The sequence below is a fragment of the Neopsephotus bourkii genome, unplaced genomic scaffold (genome assembly GCF_033783945.1).
Source record: "Neopsephotus bourkii isolate Nb327-2 ecotype Australia unplaced genomic scaffold, CSIRO-AGI_Nbou_v1 NB_1181, whole genome shotgun sequence".
NCBI classification, from domain to species: Eukaryota; Metazoa; Chordata; class Aves; order Psittaciformes; family Psittacidae; genus Neopsephotus; species Neopsephotus bourkii.
The window spans coordinates 4519121-4535922 of NW_026901666.1; the positions used below are offsets into that span (position 1 = coordinate 4519121).

The 16802-nt window shown below is 39.1% G+C and overlaps 1 protein-coding gene across 6 annotated transcripts in view; it reads right to left on the reverse strand.

The window, feature by feature from the left end:
* Positions 1-1244: 1244 nt before the first annotated feature.
* CCDC148 (coiled-coil domain containing 148) overlaps positions 1245-16802 on the reverse strand; it is a 58754-nt gene continuing 43196 nt past the window's right edge. For 4 of the 6 annotated variants that reach the window (XM_061363807.1, XM_061363801.1, XM_061363802.1 and 1 more), the window contains 4 exons: positions 14014-14132; positions 6727-6844; positions 3427-3567; positions 1245-1489 (listed from right to left, as the gene is read on the reverse strand). In XM_061363807.1, coding sequence (XP_061219791.1) covers positions 1322-1489; positions 3427-3567; positions 6727-6844; positions 14014-14132 — 546 coding nt within the window. In that variant the 3' untranslated portion in view covers positions 1245-1321. Of the gene's footprint in view, positions 1490-3426; positions 3568-5747; positions 6092-6726; positions 6845-14013; positions 14133-16802 lie in introns of those variants that run through there. The other 2 variants (XM_061363804.1, XM_061363805.1) reach the window with 2 other exon arrangements.

The following is a 16802-nucleotide window of genomic DNA, read 5'->3' on the forward strand; positions in this document are numbered from 1 at the left end:
GCCAATGTTACTAACAGTTTGAGTGTGAAAACTCAACATTGCTTGTCTCTGATTACAAAACATTTGGTGTAGAGTCACCAAATATGTCAAGAGAAGAGGGACTGTTGTCTGTGCCAGGGAAGGAGGTGCTATATGGTGGCTAGCAGCAAAACCACTCTTGGTGTTTGCACCATGGACTCCGCTGGGAGAGCACAGACTGGGCTCTCAGCTGCCCTGATCCTCAGTATCTCACTGTGACAGTCACTGTGTTTCACAAGGTGTTGGAGGTATGTGATCTGTTAATGCCTATAAGCCATTACAATATTACATTAATGAAGTACCTGTAATTATGCAGATACACAATGTTCAGATCTCTCTGAAATGTTTGGTTAAACTGCTAATTATAACTTGTTTACATACATTTTACACTTATGTAAGACTGGAAAACATAGTTACAAAGTGGAATGACATTAATTTCCCTTTCATTTAAATAAAACCTTAATCAGTAGTTTCTGCTCCAAAATAAAGATCCCTGATCTGAAATGTTATTTATAATTTATACTGAAAGACTAATCTGCAACATGAAATTGCATGACTGGCTTACAGTAAATATGATGCAGCAAATTTGTTTCTAAATATAGATGAAGGTTAAGTTTCTTTTTATAATAATCAAAGAATAATAAAAACATTCATTAAAATAATCAAATTCTTAAGAAACCCGCAATGAAAGTTGTGGGGTATATTCATGTGTCACAATTTTAAGTGGCTGTTCTGCAAATGTGTTTTGGATTTATGCTGCCAAGTAAAAAACAGAGTTCCTATTCAAGATGCTATATATCAGACTGGCCTGTAATGTCTTTAGGAGATAGGACAGGTGTCCTATCTCCCAGTAGAAAGGGACATGGGAAATTACACCGCAACAGGCTACACCCACCAAAACTCTGTTCAGCCTTTACCAAGGCAGGTGTAAAATGGGGTAGCCCTGCATGAGAAACGCATATTGTTTTTTAGAATCACAGTATCACAGTATCACAGTATGTTAGAGATTGGAAGGGACCTCAAAAGATCATCTAGTCCAATCCCCCTGCCGGAGCAGGAACACCTAGATAAGGTTACACAGGAACGTGTCCAGGTGGGTTTTGAATGTCTCCAAACAAGGAGATTCCACAACCTCCCTCCACAACCTCCCTGGGCAGCCTGTTCCAGTGTTCCGTCACCCTCACTGAGAAGAAGTTTCTGAATGATTGCACACACTGAGAACTATGTAGTTCTATGGCACAGACTAAGGAAAATTTATTTAAAGTTTTCACATTATAGGCCAGAGAATACCCCTGAAGCTTCTCTACTTCTGATACGAGAGCTGCTCACATTTAAAAGCTGTAGATTCCATATCTCTTCTTGGAAGCTTCAGTGGAGGAATTTTTGGTAAAATCTCTTTTGCATAAAGTGTTTTATGAAGACCAGCTTCTCGAAGAGCTAGCTCAACACGAAGTCTAGGGTCAGAAATGATCTGTTAATATAAACCACACAATGATAAATAGAAACAAACCAATACCTTCCTCACAAACAGTGTCTCTCACAGGTTATCTGTAAATGTATATATTTTAAAAGCTTTAAGAGACAGAAAATTACGCTCAGAAAATAAAGCCTTCAAAAGCAGAGAAACTCTACAGTAAACAAGTCTTACCTCACTGCACATATCTTGATATTATCCTTTTTAATATTAGTGATCACAAACTATTTTAACAGCCCTGGTTGTCATTCCTCAGCAAAACTGAAAGGGTAGCTGAGAAACCAAGTGATGTTTAGTTCAGCCTGCTCAGTGAAGAGTTGCTTACTCCTCTAATGCTCCCCGCCAATACAGCCCTGCTTTCAGCACAACACTTCTAATCCCTTCCTGTTTGTTTCTACGGCATCCAAGTGCTTCAAACATGTTTCTGATTTTTCTCACAGCATTGTCTGTGACTACATAGCAGTAACACTTCCATATTACATCAAAGAACAATTAATGCCTAAGGAAATTACTTCTAAATCTTGTCAACAGGTTATTTGGCAAAATTGTAAGCCTCTCTCAAATCCTTCTTCCATGGGCTGTAGTGGGAGAGCACTGAAAGTACAAGAGAACGTGTGACATTGCCTTCAGCGCTAGCATCTACTACCACAAAGCCCAGAGCTGCTGGGAAGCCCAGCAGTGGGAAACACTATTCACAGCCACAGCAGCTCCGGGATGGAGCACACCAGTGTGATTGGCAGGAGACATACTGTAGTTCAAGCAGTACCAAATCCCATTTTGAGTGGAAACAGGAAGAATATTCTGAGAATTCAGATATCAATCCCAAATACACATGTTTAGAACATTTTTAAGCTAAGGCTTTTCAGAACCTCCTACATAGATCAGATTTGGGTAAATTTTACTAGCCAAAACACCCTCATATCTCTTGTGCCATGTCTCTCTTTTATCAAACTGAGAAGATTTAAAAGTTCTGGACAAGCTTAGTTATAGACATCATTAAATTTCAGCTTATTCAATGCTAAAAGAAAGCTTTTATGCTCCAGAATTATATCATAGCACTTCTTTTCCTGTAAATGTAATTTTCAAATTCAGAGTGGGAATAATTTCAAATGTATAGACTGAGCAGATGGGGAACAGTGAAGGAATAAAAAAAATCCTCCCCATGTTACTAATTCCACTTGGAATTATGCTACCACTGTCCTCAGCAGTACGAGTGACCTGAAAATGGGAATACAGTTGCTCCAGTTTCCTGCTTCTTTTCCACCTCACCAGTTTCTTCTCCTTTAGCCCTTGCATATCACATTCCAGCTAATCCTCAGTCTAGCAACACTGTAAGATAGTCAAAATACTAATTTTCACCTTATGAAAAGACTTGTGCTGTGCATAATCTTCCAAGAAAAAAGAATGCCCCATAATAAAGTTACCTGTAACACAGCTGTTTTGCATACATTCAGGAAAACTTGCTGAGTCAATTCACTTCAAATACTTTGTACTAACTTGAGCAGGGGAAAAGGAGGCATTCTTTAAATAAATGCATAAAAATGTAAAAGGAGTAAGTTTTGAAACAAAAAAATAGCAAACAGCTCAGTCAAAATGCCCATCAAACACAGCAACTGCGCAGTGGTCTATTGAGCACAGCATCCTTTGTTGTAACGGTGGCAGTGGGGGATGCTGTTCAGGGAGACCCCATGACTCCTATGATGGACCTGAACACACCTTTATGGTCACTGTCATTGATCCTCCAGCATCTACACCTGGGCAGAGAGATTACCCCACCTATTTGTCCTAATGTTTTTATTTTAACACAAATTATATTCTATATTCTACTGTTAATATTGCTATTTAGGAGATAAATTACTAATGTTAGTATCACATACCACTATTAAGATATATGTGCATACAATAGATTATATAGTGTGATTAGAGACAATTACCTGCTGTTCATTGTATGTATGCAACTGAAACAGTGGCTTCTGAACATCAAACTCTTCTTTGGTTCCAATGCCCATTCGAGCTTTAGATGCCATTGTATCAGCCACTGCTCTAGCTGGATCTGATTTTGCAACAACAGCGACCTAAAACACATTACATGAAAACAACAATTATTCTATCTGTGTAGACCTGAGGTGACAAAAGGTTATTATCAATAACACATCCTTTGAGAACATGATCATTTACCTGGTTGAAAAATTTCAGAAGTTGTCTTAAACCACTTTGTATCCTTACATAAAAGTTGTAAAGCTTAAAACTAGAATCCAGAGTAAAACCACATTGACAGAGTGTAATAATCAGGGAGACTTTTTTCCTGTTTCCCAATGGAGACAATTTAATTGTCTGGACTTAATATGGCACTGTGCGTGCCCAGAACTGCTGTGGAGAACCACCTGCTGTCTGGGCAGCCTTAACACTGAATAACCTGAATATTGTGAATGCCAGTTGTCAGTCCTTGAAAACATAAACTTGAAGCTGGACTGCATTTCTACAAAGAGATAGTTTACATTGCTACCTTGTCATACCCTAGGTAGGAAATAAGCTTATGCTAAGCTTTAGGCTACCAGAAAACAGCACTTCCCAGATACGTGCACTACTGACACCCTAACAGTGGCATGCATTCCTGGCTGTGGAGGAGGCCTCTGCTCAGCAAGAATGCAGGCAGAGAAGCAATAGCATCCTCAGCTTTCTGCAGAACTTGACATGAGCTCTGACTTTCAAAACCAGTAGTCAAAAGGAACCAGCAGACTCAGAATTTAACAATACCCACAATTCCTGTACGTCTGAATTTTCTTCTTTTTCTTCGGGTGGAAACAAAGGTGTTCTTATCAAGTAGTTCACAGTTTTTACTGAGTCACGGGCAACAACATGGAGTGATATGCCACAAATAATACAATTCTTTGGATTTTTTCTTAAGTGCTCTGTTTTAACTGTTTAATTTCCTGTGGCTAGATCAGTATCTAAGATTCTCTCTGACATTACATTGTGTAAGAGAGAATCTTTTTTCATTTATTATTTTCTTTTTCTTTGGGTTAAAATATTCAGATATAGGCTAATACTACTTGGAAGATACAGAAAGATGCATAAGCAAAATAACTGAAGTCAGGACACCATCTGAATGGCTAAAACAAGAAACAAATATTTAAAATTATGTATGGTAATTTTTTGCCATCTCTTTAAGAAAAAGTCACCTTTGTGTTCACAGGCTGTCAAAATATACAGATGGGATGACTTTAGTAAATATCTTGTTTTCCCCTACATACAACTAAGGGGCATATCTTATGAAGCAGTATTTCATTAGTGTGAAACAGGGAATAAATACTGGTTAGGAAAATGTAATGAAGTGGGAACTCTACCATGCTGGTCAAAGGCCATCCTAGAAGCATTTTCTACTTTTGCAAGAGAACTGGGTCAGTCAGAAGAGATCAACAGATCATGACTCTCAACCAGCTTTTTGTCATGTCTGGTGCAAAAGACAATGCAATTCAACCAGTGACTTACAAAAGATGTAATAGAGTTATTAAAAATGCATTGCCAACCTAAAATAATGCTGGAAATGCAACAAAATATTTAACTGAATCAGATCATTAAAAATAAAGTATTATTGACTGTAGATGAGCCTGAGTTCATCAGTTTAAAGAACGACTGAAATAACAGACTAATGATCCATTAAGTTTATTTATTGCTGTTACATTCAGTTATCCCACAGAAGATGGCTTGCAGTATTTGACCTCTGCTATATTTTTCTTTCTTCTGGACCTTGTACACCCAAATGTTGAAGTGAAAGCATTTACAAAGCCATAGCCACAAGGAAGAATTTCATTGGCATGCACACTGTACTGGGATGGTTAATCTTGAAGCCAAAGGTGAGGTCAAGGCTGCATCAAATATTGTATTTTTAACCATGGGTAGTCATAGAATAGTTAGGGTTGGAAAGGACCTTAAGATCATCCAGTTCCAACCCCCCTGCCATGGGCAGGGACACCTCGCTCTAAACCATGTCACCCAAGGCCTCGTCCAACCTGGCCTTGAACACTGCCAGGGATGGAGCATTCACAACCTCTCTGACAACCTATTCCAGTGCCTCACCACCCTAACAGGAAAGAATTTCCTCCTTATATCCAATCTAAACTTCCCCTGTTTAAGTTTTAACCCATTACCCCTTGTCCTATCACTGCAGTCCCTAATGAAGAGTCCCTCCCAAGCATCCCTATAGGCCCCCTTCAGATACTGGAAGGCTGCTATGAGGTCTCCATGCAGCCTTCTCCAGGCTGAACAGCCCCAACTTTCTCAGCCTATCTTCATATGGGAGGTGCTCCAGTCCCCTGATCATCCTCATGGCCCTCCTCTGGACTTGTTCCAACAGTTCTATATCTTTTTTATGTTGAGGACCCCAGAACTGCACACAATACTCCAAGTGAGGTCTCACGAGAGCAGAGTAGAGGGGCAGGATCACCTCCTTCAACCTGCTGGTCACGCTCCTTTTGATGCAGTCTTGGGGAGAAAGCTGGTGCATTAGTGATTAAATTATCTGAAATCAAAAGGTTTTGGAGAGCATCTTTTCTCCCTCCCTTATTTTCCTTTATGTGCACATTTGGGCTGAAGTTCCTACAGTGTAAAGAATGTGAAATCCTGATTTTTCCTTTTAAACTTTGGAGGGAAAAACAAGTAGAATAGATATGGAAATATAAATGAAGGTAAAATTACTACTTAAAAAGTCAGCAGTAAAAAACCCCAAAACACTACATTTACTATGAGAAACATTAGCAAGCATTTTCCGAGATGTCCTTTTTAAAATAACATGCCAAAGTTTCAGAGAGAGTTAAATCTCTCTGAAGAAAAGTCATCCAAGGTCTGTAAGTTTTCAGAATTTAAAAAGAATTTAAATTACTCAGAAATCTTGTGGAACACTCAAGGCAGACTTAAAAAACCCCAACAAACCAGCAACAAACAAGTAACAACAACAACAAAAAAGTAATCATATCCAACCCAGAAAAAACAGTATCTATTTGCAGATATTAACAGCTTCTACAGTGGAATTTAACATCATAATGTTCCTGTTGTCACAGTTACAAAGCACATGGAGTTTATAACATGACAGAATTACTGTTAAGTCAGACCATTTTAACTCCTTCATTTATTTGCTTTTGACAGATTGTTCCTTTTATCTTTCACAAAATATGACAGTATGTGCTTGTATTATTACTGTATATGAAAATACTATATCAAGGAAATAAAAGCACCTGTTGTCGTAGCAGTGCAAGGCATTTCTTTTTTTCCTCTTCTTCATGTGCTGCTCGAAGGGCTAGTTCCTTTTTCTCCAGCAACCGTTTTTCTAGTAATGCTCGTCTAAACTTTACCCTGAAAACCAGCATACAGACAAATGGAAAAAGCATTGGTCAAGGTTAATTTTAAATTTCTGTTATGCTATTTCAGTTTGAAAACTGGTCTGATGTTTTCTCTGTCCATGTAACAACAACTCTGTGGTTCATCAAAACACCTGAAAAATACAAAAAATGCTTTTTCATTTGAATGTGGCTTTTTTTGTTTGTTCAGACTTTTTGGGGAAAGGGAGTTAAGGGAGATGTGGGGTTTTTTAGATTTGTTTGGGGGGCGGGGGTTAGAGTTTCTTTTGGGGGTTGGTTTGGGTTTTTTTTTCCAAACAACTTGGCTAACCTTTCAGAATTCATTTCCAGAACACAGATTTTCTCTAGCACGCTTTATATAGCCCTGTCACTTTTCCCCAAAAAATTTTCTTTGCCAAGAAGAAATGTTCTCTGACATCTGTGTATAGCAGAACTCTTTCCTATAACCCTTTCCATTAAAAGAAACACATCACTCCCAATCTTGTTACTGGAAGAAGCATGAAAACTTGAGAATTACATCCTTCTTCAAAAGGAAAAAAATGGAAGTTAGCACAAATACCATGAAATTTTATTTACAGCATATGACAATACAATATGACACAACTGTATTTCCTAAATAACCCTCAGTTCACTGCCAAACTCTGTTACTCAATGAAACTGCAGGGTATCCTTTGGTATGTCACTTTTAGTCCTTACATAGGAATTGCCACTACCATGCCTTGCAGTCAAAGAATTATTCTTCTTTTACCCTTGAAATTTTAAGTTGCCTTTAGAGAAATGGAGAAGAAAGAGTTGCTTCAACTACAATAAAATGTATTTTTATTTTCTTACCTGAAATTTTAGTAAGCTCAAAGGAGTATATAAATTGTGCTATAAACTGCAAAAATCAGAACTAAATGTACAGTTATATCAGTAGCTAGAAAAGACCACTGCATCAATAATCCAATAACAATTACCAGGACAAACAAGTTTGTCACAAGAGGGTTGTACAAAGCTGCCTGAGGATGCCCCAGAGGCTTTCAGTTTCTTACTGTGGCCACTGCAGTTTATGCAGATAAATGCTTACAGTAGTAATCTTCAGAAGTAATTTTGTTCCAGGGAGAAAGCCTAATCTTCTTTTTCCAAGCAGAAAATTTAATAACAAGCAGATATTTGTATTTTACTGAAAAATGTCAAAAAATTTGTTACACTGAAAACCTTTCAGTCTGCTTAAGCCAATTACTATGATACATGTTCTAAAATACTCCAGTATGATCAGACAGGAATTTCAGTACCCTGGAAACTTCTGTAAATTACCAAGAAGGAACACTGAGGGGCACTCATCCAGGTCTGATGTCACATACTTTGTCTCTCCTGCAAAAGTTTTCTTTTACATAGGAATGTAAAGCATTGCTAAAGGGGAACATTTTGGATTTTCCATACCCTATTTCCATAGATGTAACTGACTGCAATTAATTGTCAAAGTCACTGACAGGAGACCAGAGAAGAGGAAGGGTGCAGCATCTTGATGCAGCAGTTGTTGCTCCTAAGAAGGTGCTTCATATTTTCATTACTATTTTATCCTAAGGAGATCATCATCTTGCTCATGCTGGGGAAACCAAGGCCAGTATTAACAAAGATTAAGTTTCATGCCAGAGGGCAATGGCAGGGCTATGAAAACTGCACTCAGGGAAGGCAGAGAAACTTAAGTCATACATCATGTTCCTAATTTGGAACATCCTTCCAAAACGTTTTATACTTACCATTAAATATTTGCTTGAGATTTGATTTCACAGTGTCCACATCCAAAGAAAGTTGTTAATTCTCTTTCACTCTATTAAACTTCATAATATTTTAGCTACTATTTCTTCAAAGCAAACTTAACTTTATAGAGAAGTTTAAAATGTCTCAATACTAAATTTTTACTTTAAGCACCACAGTACACAACAATTTTAATAAATTACCAGCTGAAAAATGAGCTTAACTGACTAGTTTCAGCAAAGATACCTTTTTGAAGTATTGTGGGTACACACTTATGTAATTTTTGATAAGCATAATTTCATTAGAACCCTGCTTTCAGACACAGTTTCATAAATATTCAAAAGGAAATAATAAACTGCTATGTGCAAAGCGCTCGACACTGTCCCACACGACATCCTTGTCTCTAAATTGGAGAGACATCCATTTGATAGGTGGACCACTCAGTCAATAAAGAACTGGCTGGATGGCCACACGCAAAGAGTTGTGGTCAATGGCTCAATGTACAGCTGGAGACCAGTAACAAGTGGTGTCCCTCAGGGATCGGTGTTGGCACTGGTCTTGTTCAACATCTTTGTCACTGACATGGACAGTGGGATTGAGTGCGCCCTCACCAAGTTTGCCAATGACACCAAGCTGTGTGGTTCGGTTGATACGCTGGAGGGAAGGAATGCCACCCAGAGGGACCTTGACACGCTTGTGAGGTGGGCTAATGCCAACCTCACAAAGTTTAACCATGCCAAGTGCAAGGTCCTACACCTGGGTCAGAGCAATCCCAGGCACAACTACAGGCTGGGCAGAGAAGAGATTCAGAGCAGCCCTGCAGAGAAGGACTTGGGGGGGCTGGTTGATGAGAAAATGAACATAAGCTGGCAGTGTGCGCTTGCAGCCCAGAAAGCCAACCATATCCTGGGCTGCATCAAAAGGAGAGTGACCAGCAGGTCGAAGGAGGTGATCCTGCCCCTTTGCTCTCGTGAGACCTCAGTTGGAGTATTGTGTGCAGTTCTGGTGTCCTCAACATAAAAAAGATATAGAACTGTTGGAACAAGTCCAGAGGAGGGCCACGAGGATGATCAGGGGACTGGAGCACCTCCCATATGAAGATAGGCTGAGAAAGTTGGGGCTGTTCAGCCTGGAGAAGGCTGCTTGGAGACCTCATAGCAGCCTTCCAGTATCTGAAGGGGGCCTATAGGGATGCTGGGGAGGGACTCTTCATTAGGGACTGTAGTGACAGGACAAGGGGTAATGGGTTAAAACTTAAACAGGGGAAGTTTAGATTGGATATAAGGAAGAAGTTCTTTACTGTTAGGGTGGTGAGCCACTGGAATGGGTTGCCCAGGGAAGTTGTGAATGCTCCATCCCTGGTAGTGTTTAAGGCCAGGTTGGACGAAGCCTTGGGTGACATGGTTTAGTGTGAGGTGTCCCTGCCCATGGTAGGGGGGTTGGAACTAGATGATCTTGGGGTCCTTTCCAAACCTAACTATTCTATGATTCTATGTTTATCATGAAATTTTTAGAAACCTTTCAAAACATGGGTTATAACATAGATAAGTTTTTCTGTATATCACAACTTTTCTTTTAACCCATATCAGTTGAGTAAATCTCATGTGAACAGCAGAAAGCATCCTAGTGGCTAAGATCTGCTTGTGTTTCCACCTGTGATTAAATCGATGTACGAAGTTGCCAAGGCATGGGGCAGCCAGCATAGAAAGCTTCCACACACTGCAGAAGAAGCCACTGGTTCCCATGACAAAAATGATGTGCCAGATCCCCTGCTAGTTTATACTGCAGCTGAAGTGTGGTGTGTATATCGGGGTGCACAGCCTAACCTTGGCCCCAGATCTAAACACGTTATAAGACATAACAGTAGGAGCTTGAGGCATTGGCTCCGCCACCAACCTCCTCATATTCCCAGCTTTATAAATAGCTTTAACACCCAATTATTATACAGAGTTTTCCTGGATTCTTTCTGTTCTGTGTCCCTTCAATGTGGAGCACCGACTGGAAAGGAGGGTTTCAGGGGAGTTGGTGACAGCTCTTTTTCAGGAAGGGGAAAATCTTTAAGTAGGTCTAGCAAGGAAAGAGGAAAGGCCACCTGCATGCATTCCCAGCATAGAATTGCTTCCAAGAGCACAAGGGAAGGAGAGATGCAGTACGTAAGTGTCTTCACCCCTGGCATGTGGTAAACAGAGATGCATGGCAAACAGCTGCCATTGCTCTAACAGTTAACAAGAGAGAATTCTTGTGAAGAGTAATTGTTTCCTTCCGACTCACCCACCCCTGCCCTTTGAATTCAGGGCCAGGACTGGCAGCAGTGCAGGTGCTGCGTTAAAACGTTTGCAAATGTTTCCCACTCACTTCTTCAATGGAGAACAGGACTGTGTCACTCTGCTTCCCATAGGTAGTGAGTGAAAATATTTGCACAATTTCATGCCAATTAAATTCTTGACCTGCAACAGTAATGCAAAATCTATTGCTGGGCGTCTGTGTGATGTTCTATTAGAAAATTTTATGTATATACAACCCATTCCATACCTAAGGGACCCGATAAAGGGCCTAACTGAAATTCACTGCATAGATTAAAAAAGGGAGAAGTGGGCTTGTACCACCAGACAAACATCTGCCCTTCTGGATGCTAATTCTTAACACAGGAAGACTTAAACAGAGTTTGTGGTTCTTGATACTACATTTAAAGAGAGTTTATAATTTGTGTCCTTAAAGACACAGGCATGTAGACTACCTAATTTAAGACATTTAGAATAGCTGAACATGTGATCCTGTGGACATAGGAAGGACATAGGAAGGACTGACTCCTGTAAATGTACATCCATGCTTACACCTCTGTTTTCAGTGGACCACATGCAAGTGTTTCTTGCCAGTACTAGTTTCTTACCCTTGAAGTAGCCCCACCAGCTACCCCAGCTTAATGGGGTTAAGTCCTGCTGAGTATCAGCAAGGAGAACGCACATCATTTATCTCATACCTGCTGTGTTTCTGGGGCATTTCTCATTCTGGAGCTGTCAAATACCAAACCTTTAATTTTTATTTTAAAAAGTATTACAACTCTCTGCTTTCCTTTTCAAATGTGGCCAGCCTGGACCTTTTATGATAAACACAAGTATTAAGAGCTCTTGTCCAGACAGTTTTAGTCTCAGATTCTCAGCATGAAGGAGTTCAAATTGTCATTTACACATTTTGTATGACCTAACTGTTGGACAAAGAAATAATACAGAAAATGTGCTTGGAGCAGAAATCACAGAACAATCCTTTTCCCTCTCCCATGTTGCTGAATGCAAATAGCATTGCTTATTAGGATTTTGCATTCAACTTGCTACTTTCACCACCTTTTACTTGATCAGCATCTGTGGGAACTTACATAAACTCAAACCCACTGGGGTGTAGGCAAGTGCTGGGTAGCCAGCTGCTCTTAAAATAACAGTTCTAAGACACACACAACATAAAACTGTAGCGACCCCGGAACTTCCACACCAGAAAATTAAATGTCTAATCAGTTAAATGTCTCCACTGTCAGACAATCACTGAGCAGAGGAGCTGGAGAAAGCAAATTTGGACTTGGTCACTTGAAATTCTACATCCACTTTCAAGTGCCTTAATCCTTTTCTTTTTTAATCTGTTGATAGCTCTGGCTATTCACCATCTTGCAATTACAAAGCAAGACCTGAAGAGCACCACAGTGACTCTGTGATAATAATTTTCCTTTTTGTAAACCTGATTACTTAATTTACAATTAATTTTAAAAATAATTCAGGATAACAGCAAACCATTTCCTAATACCTTATTGCATCTATTCATAGAATCATAGATCTCATATTCTAAACACTATGCACTATCCAGGCTATATCTTATATTTGGAATCACCAATCTGCTCACAATCCAAAAATCTTTTCTTTTTCTTGTCAGATCAGAACTGCGGTGCTGGTCTGTGCCATTTTTCATGATCAGCTCTGCAAAGACTCAAAACCAATTTATCTGCTGCAGCAGGTGAGACACTTAAGAATACTATTAATTTCTAGAGGAATGCAGTTTGCACTGTAAAGTCATGATGCCAGTGTGTCTACCTTAGTTCAGTACAATATATACTTTAAAATGCCTTATACTGTACTCATAGCACTACAGCCCCTAATAACAGTAATGTCTCTGCCCTTTGATTTATATTTCTCAAGGCTTTGAAGATGAAAAGCATTAAGTAATTTCAAAGAATTATTAATCTTCACAAACAGCAAGCAGTTTTTTAAAACCTGTCTTATTTTGTACAGTATGCCAATTCTGGAAAACATAATACTAAGCATTTACTGACTTTTGACTTGTAATAGCCTAAAGGTGTGATTATTTCCTTCCTGCATTCCTCAATGAGCTGTGCCATTTCCTTGTATTTTATTCTGCAAGGTTTATTAGCATAAGAAAAGAACATTCCCCAATTGTATGGCATAGTGCAGTACACAGGTTTAAAGAAATGTCAATTTTTTTCCTGATCAATTCTGCTGAAAACTCAGTAATTCCAGTACATATGTTTCTTTTGCTATGAGCTAAAATCATTGGAGGTATGATTAACGAAAGGTACAGATATATTTGTAGCATGAGGATAGACATTTAAATTCAGCTGTCAGCAAGGTATCATAACAAAATAAGACTGAAGCAGTGTTTCCCACAGAATGCTTAAGACCAAGTTTAATATTCTAGTGCCAATGGTACTTTATTTTAATTATATTTCTGGTCCATGCAGTTTGGTAGCTCCCTCTATCAAATAAAGGAAGCCTATGGTTGGAGAGCAATTATAGCTAGACTACAGACAGGATTTTATGCTCCTCTGTGACAGAGGAATTCCTCTGTGAAATCAAGTATTTCTTCAGCAGGTCATTAAAGGCCATACTCAATAATGAGGACTTTACATGGATTCAGATTTTTAAAGGCTGAAGTCCTAAATTACATCAAACAAATGAAGAGCATTTACAACTAGATACGCAGTTTAAGACCCTCTAAAAGAATAATAAGTAACTTTGAGGCTGTTAAGTGCTTAATGTTCTCCTCTCACTTGACTCTAAAACAAAACAAGCCTAATTATAAATAAGTCTGCAAAGTGGGAATGTAGGCCTTATTACCCAGTTACAACTAAAAAAATCAGAAAGGGAGCTGAATTTAATGTGCACCCTATCATGATTACACTAGTTTAGTGCTTACAGAGGTCTAAAACTTTGATGAATATGAATTAATTCAAACTAACAAATAAATTGCATCCAAGATACAATGATGCATACTTGGTGTACAGAGCAGAGTAACTGCCAAACAGGAAGGAAAACAATTACATATCTCAATTTATTCTAATATAGGAAGTTGGGAGATCAAAGCAAATTAGACTATAAGAAGTTCCTATTGATACTATAAGTGTTCACATTTAGTTTCTTTTACCTTTCTCCGTCTTTAACTGCTTGTTCAGACATTAATTTTCTTAATTCCTCTAGATGTTGTAGATTTTTCTCTTCCTGTTTTTGCCACTTGAGTTGCTTCTCAGCCCAGTACTTTTTCACCTAGAGTTTGAACAAATGCAGTAAACAAAATAACAATTCACAAGCCAAGTAAGTGAGAACAAATAAAGTAAGAAAAGCATTAAATTAAAGAAAATCCAAGTTTGCTCTTTTTAGAATAAAATTTTTATTTTAGAACAGTATGGGCTAACAAAAGATTTACTAGGAGAACACAGAGTGTGGAGCCCACACACAGAACAGTAAAATCAGACTGTGGATACTAATTTGAATATAATTTTCAACTGCAAACTCAAGGCTACCACTTTCATTTGCTCCTTGCTTTCCTACTCTGCCATCAAAACCTTCAGCTGTGCTGCTCAAGTGAGTGAACGGCCCTTCAGTTAAAGTGCCCCAGAGTAGCTCAAAGGGCTGGATTCACACCAGCCCAGCTCACTTTGGCTGATGTGGAGAGCCCGCTGAGGAACAGCAAGAGGGTGATGGATGCAGGAAGTTCACACATGCTTCAGGAAAGACAAGGCAACTTCCCAAAGAGAGCCCCTGCAGAGGTGTTACTAAACTGACAAACCACATCAGTATCAGGGAACAGCTGGAGACAGGAAAGTAGCCTGAAGGGAGGGAAATTACTGTAACAGTTTCCTCTAATTTTACCGCCGCTGCTGGAGACAAGAGACGGGGCTGGTCAGGCTCCTGGCTGGTTCCATTGTAGCTCTTCTCCCTGCCACCCGTGGGACCTCAGCTACTTACTGCAAATCCCAGCACTAGGGGATAGGCTTGACTTCATCTCATGAAAGCCATGCATTGTTTAGATTAACAGCAATACAAAATACATACAAACAATTACCATCACTAGAGAACAGAAAAACAAACAAACCCACCAAAGAATCACAAATCACAGCAAAGATTTTTTTTTCATAAGCACTAATGGGCAAGTTATGTATTAGGAAAGAAAGCCCTTTAGTTTACCTAATTTCAGCAACTAATTTTCAGGAATGGTTTAGAAATCTGTAGACAGCACAGCATCCTTATTATGGTAATAACATAAAACCTACGTAAGGTGGGTGAATATGATCGTAATTCCTCAACTCTGTCTATGAAAGGTATGAATTATGCATATTGGCAACATGAAGCTCCAGCCATTTCTTGTATCTTTTTGCTTTATGGAAAACCCCAACACACCTCAGTGTAAGACCTAATCCTGCAGTTTCTTGCCCTAATTGAAGCTATGCTGACCTATCCTGCCTGTTTCAGTTGTAACAATAACACATTCTGGTACCTGTTGGAGATGACCTGGAATATGAGCTGTATCACATATTCACTTTTCTGCATTATACTAAGTACTCTGCTATCCCAACAAGAAGAGTTAGGATGACACAGATCTACCAGGGTTAGCACTCTTGCAATTTCTCTTTGTTGTACTTCACACTCTTTCATTTCCACTCTGTTGTTTTGGGTTTAGTTTGTTTTGGAGCTTTTTTATATATTCGTGCAGATACCAGATGAGGAAAACAAGTTGGGACACAGAAGTAACGACATACCCTGGTGTAATTCCAAATCAGAATCCAAAAGAATAGCCAGAGAACAGTATGGGGTTTCATACCACCTCGGGGCTGACTGAGAAACCCCTTAATTCCTTAACAGATGTCTTGACAAATAGAGAAAAGCTACGTGATTCACTAAAAGCTATTGCTTCCAGCAATACAAAGATAGTGTTTACGTTGAAAATCAAGATTAAGTTTTTGAAAAGGCTGTTTATCATGAAAGAAGCATATGACAATGCTGCACTTGTAATTCACTGACAAAACAGCATTATCACAGTATCACAGTATGTTAGAGATTGGAAGGGACCTCAAAAGATCATCTAGTCCAATCCCCCTGCTGGAGCAGGAACACCTAGATAAGGTTACACAGGAACGTGTCCAGGTGGGTCTTGAATATCTCCAGAGAAGGAGACTCCACAACCTCCCTGGGCAGCCTGTTCCAGTGTTCCGTCACCCTCACTGAGAAGAAGTTTCTTCTCAAGTTTAAGTGGAACCATTATGTTTCTATAATTTAAAATACAGCTGGAAAAATAGAGAAAGATAGAAAAATCTAAGAAAATTGAAGAATTTTAATAACTACAAAATATTAATTATAAAATTAATTATAAAAGCAACTGAAATTATACCTCAATAATATCTTAATTTTACAGTTAAATGCATAAATTTCCTGTGAAGGTCTGAGACCTTATCCTACCACTCCAAAACAGTCAATTTCTTACAATGAAATTTACTTATAAAATCATTTCACAAAAGCTTTATAAAAGAGCAAGAAAACCTTCTATATCATCCACTGAACTGTATTGAATTTAAGCCTCTTTTGCAGATTTCAGTTGAAATGGCAGTCAGAATACCATCCTCTTTATACCGAATCACAGAATGGTTTGGGTTGAAAGGGACCTGAAAGCTCATCCAGTTCCAACCCCCCTGCCACAGGCAGGGACACCTTCCACTAGTCCAGATTGCTCAAAGCCCTGTCCAGCCTGGCCTTGAACACTGCCAGGGATGGGGCAGTGACAGCTTCTCTAGGCAACCTGTGCCAGTGCCTCACCACCTTCACAGGGAAGAAAGTCTTCATAAGAGCTAATCTGAACCTCCTCTCTGCCAGTTTAAAGCCATTCCCCCTTGTCCTCTCCCTACCTACCCTTGTAAAAAGCCCTTTTCCAGCTTTCTTGCC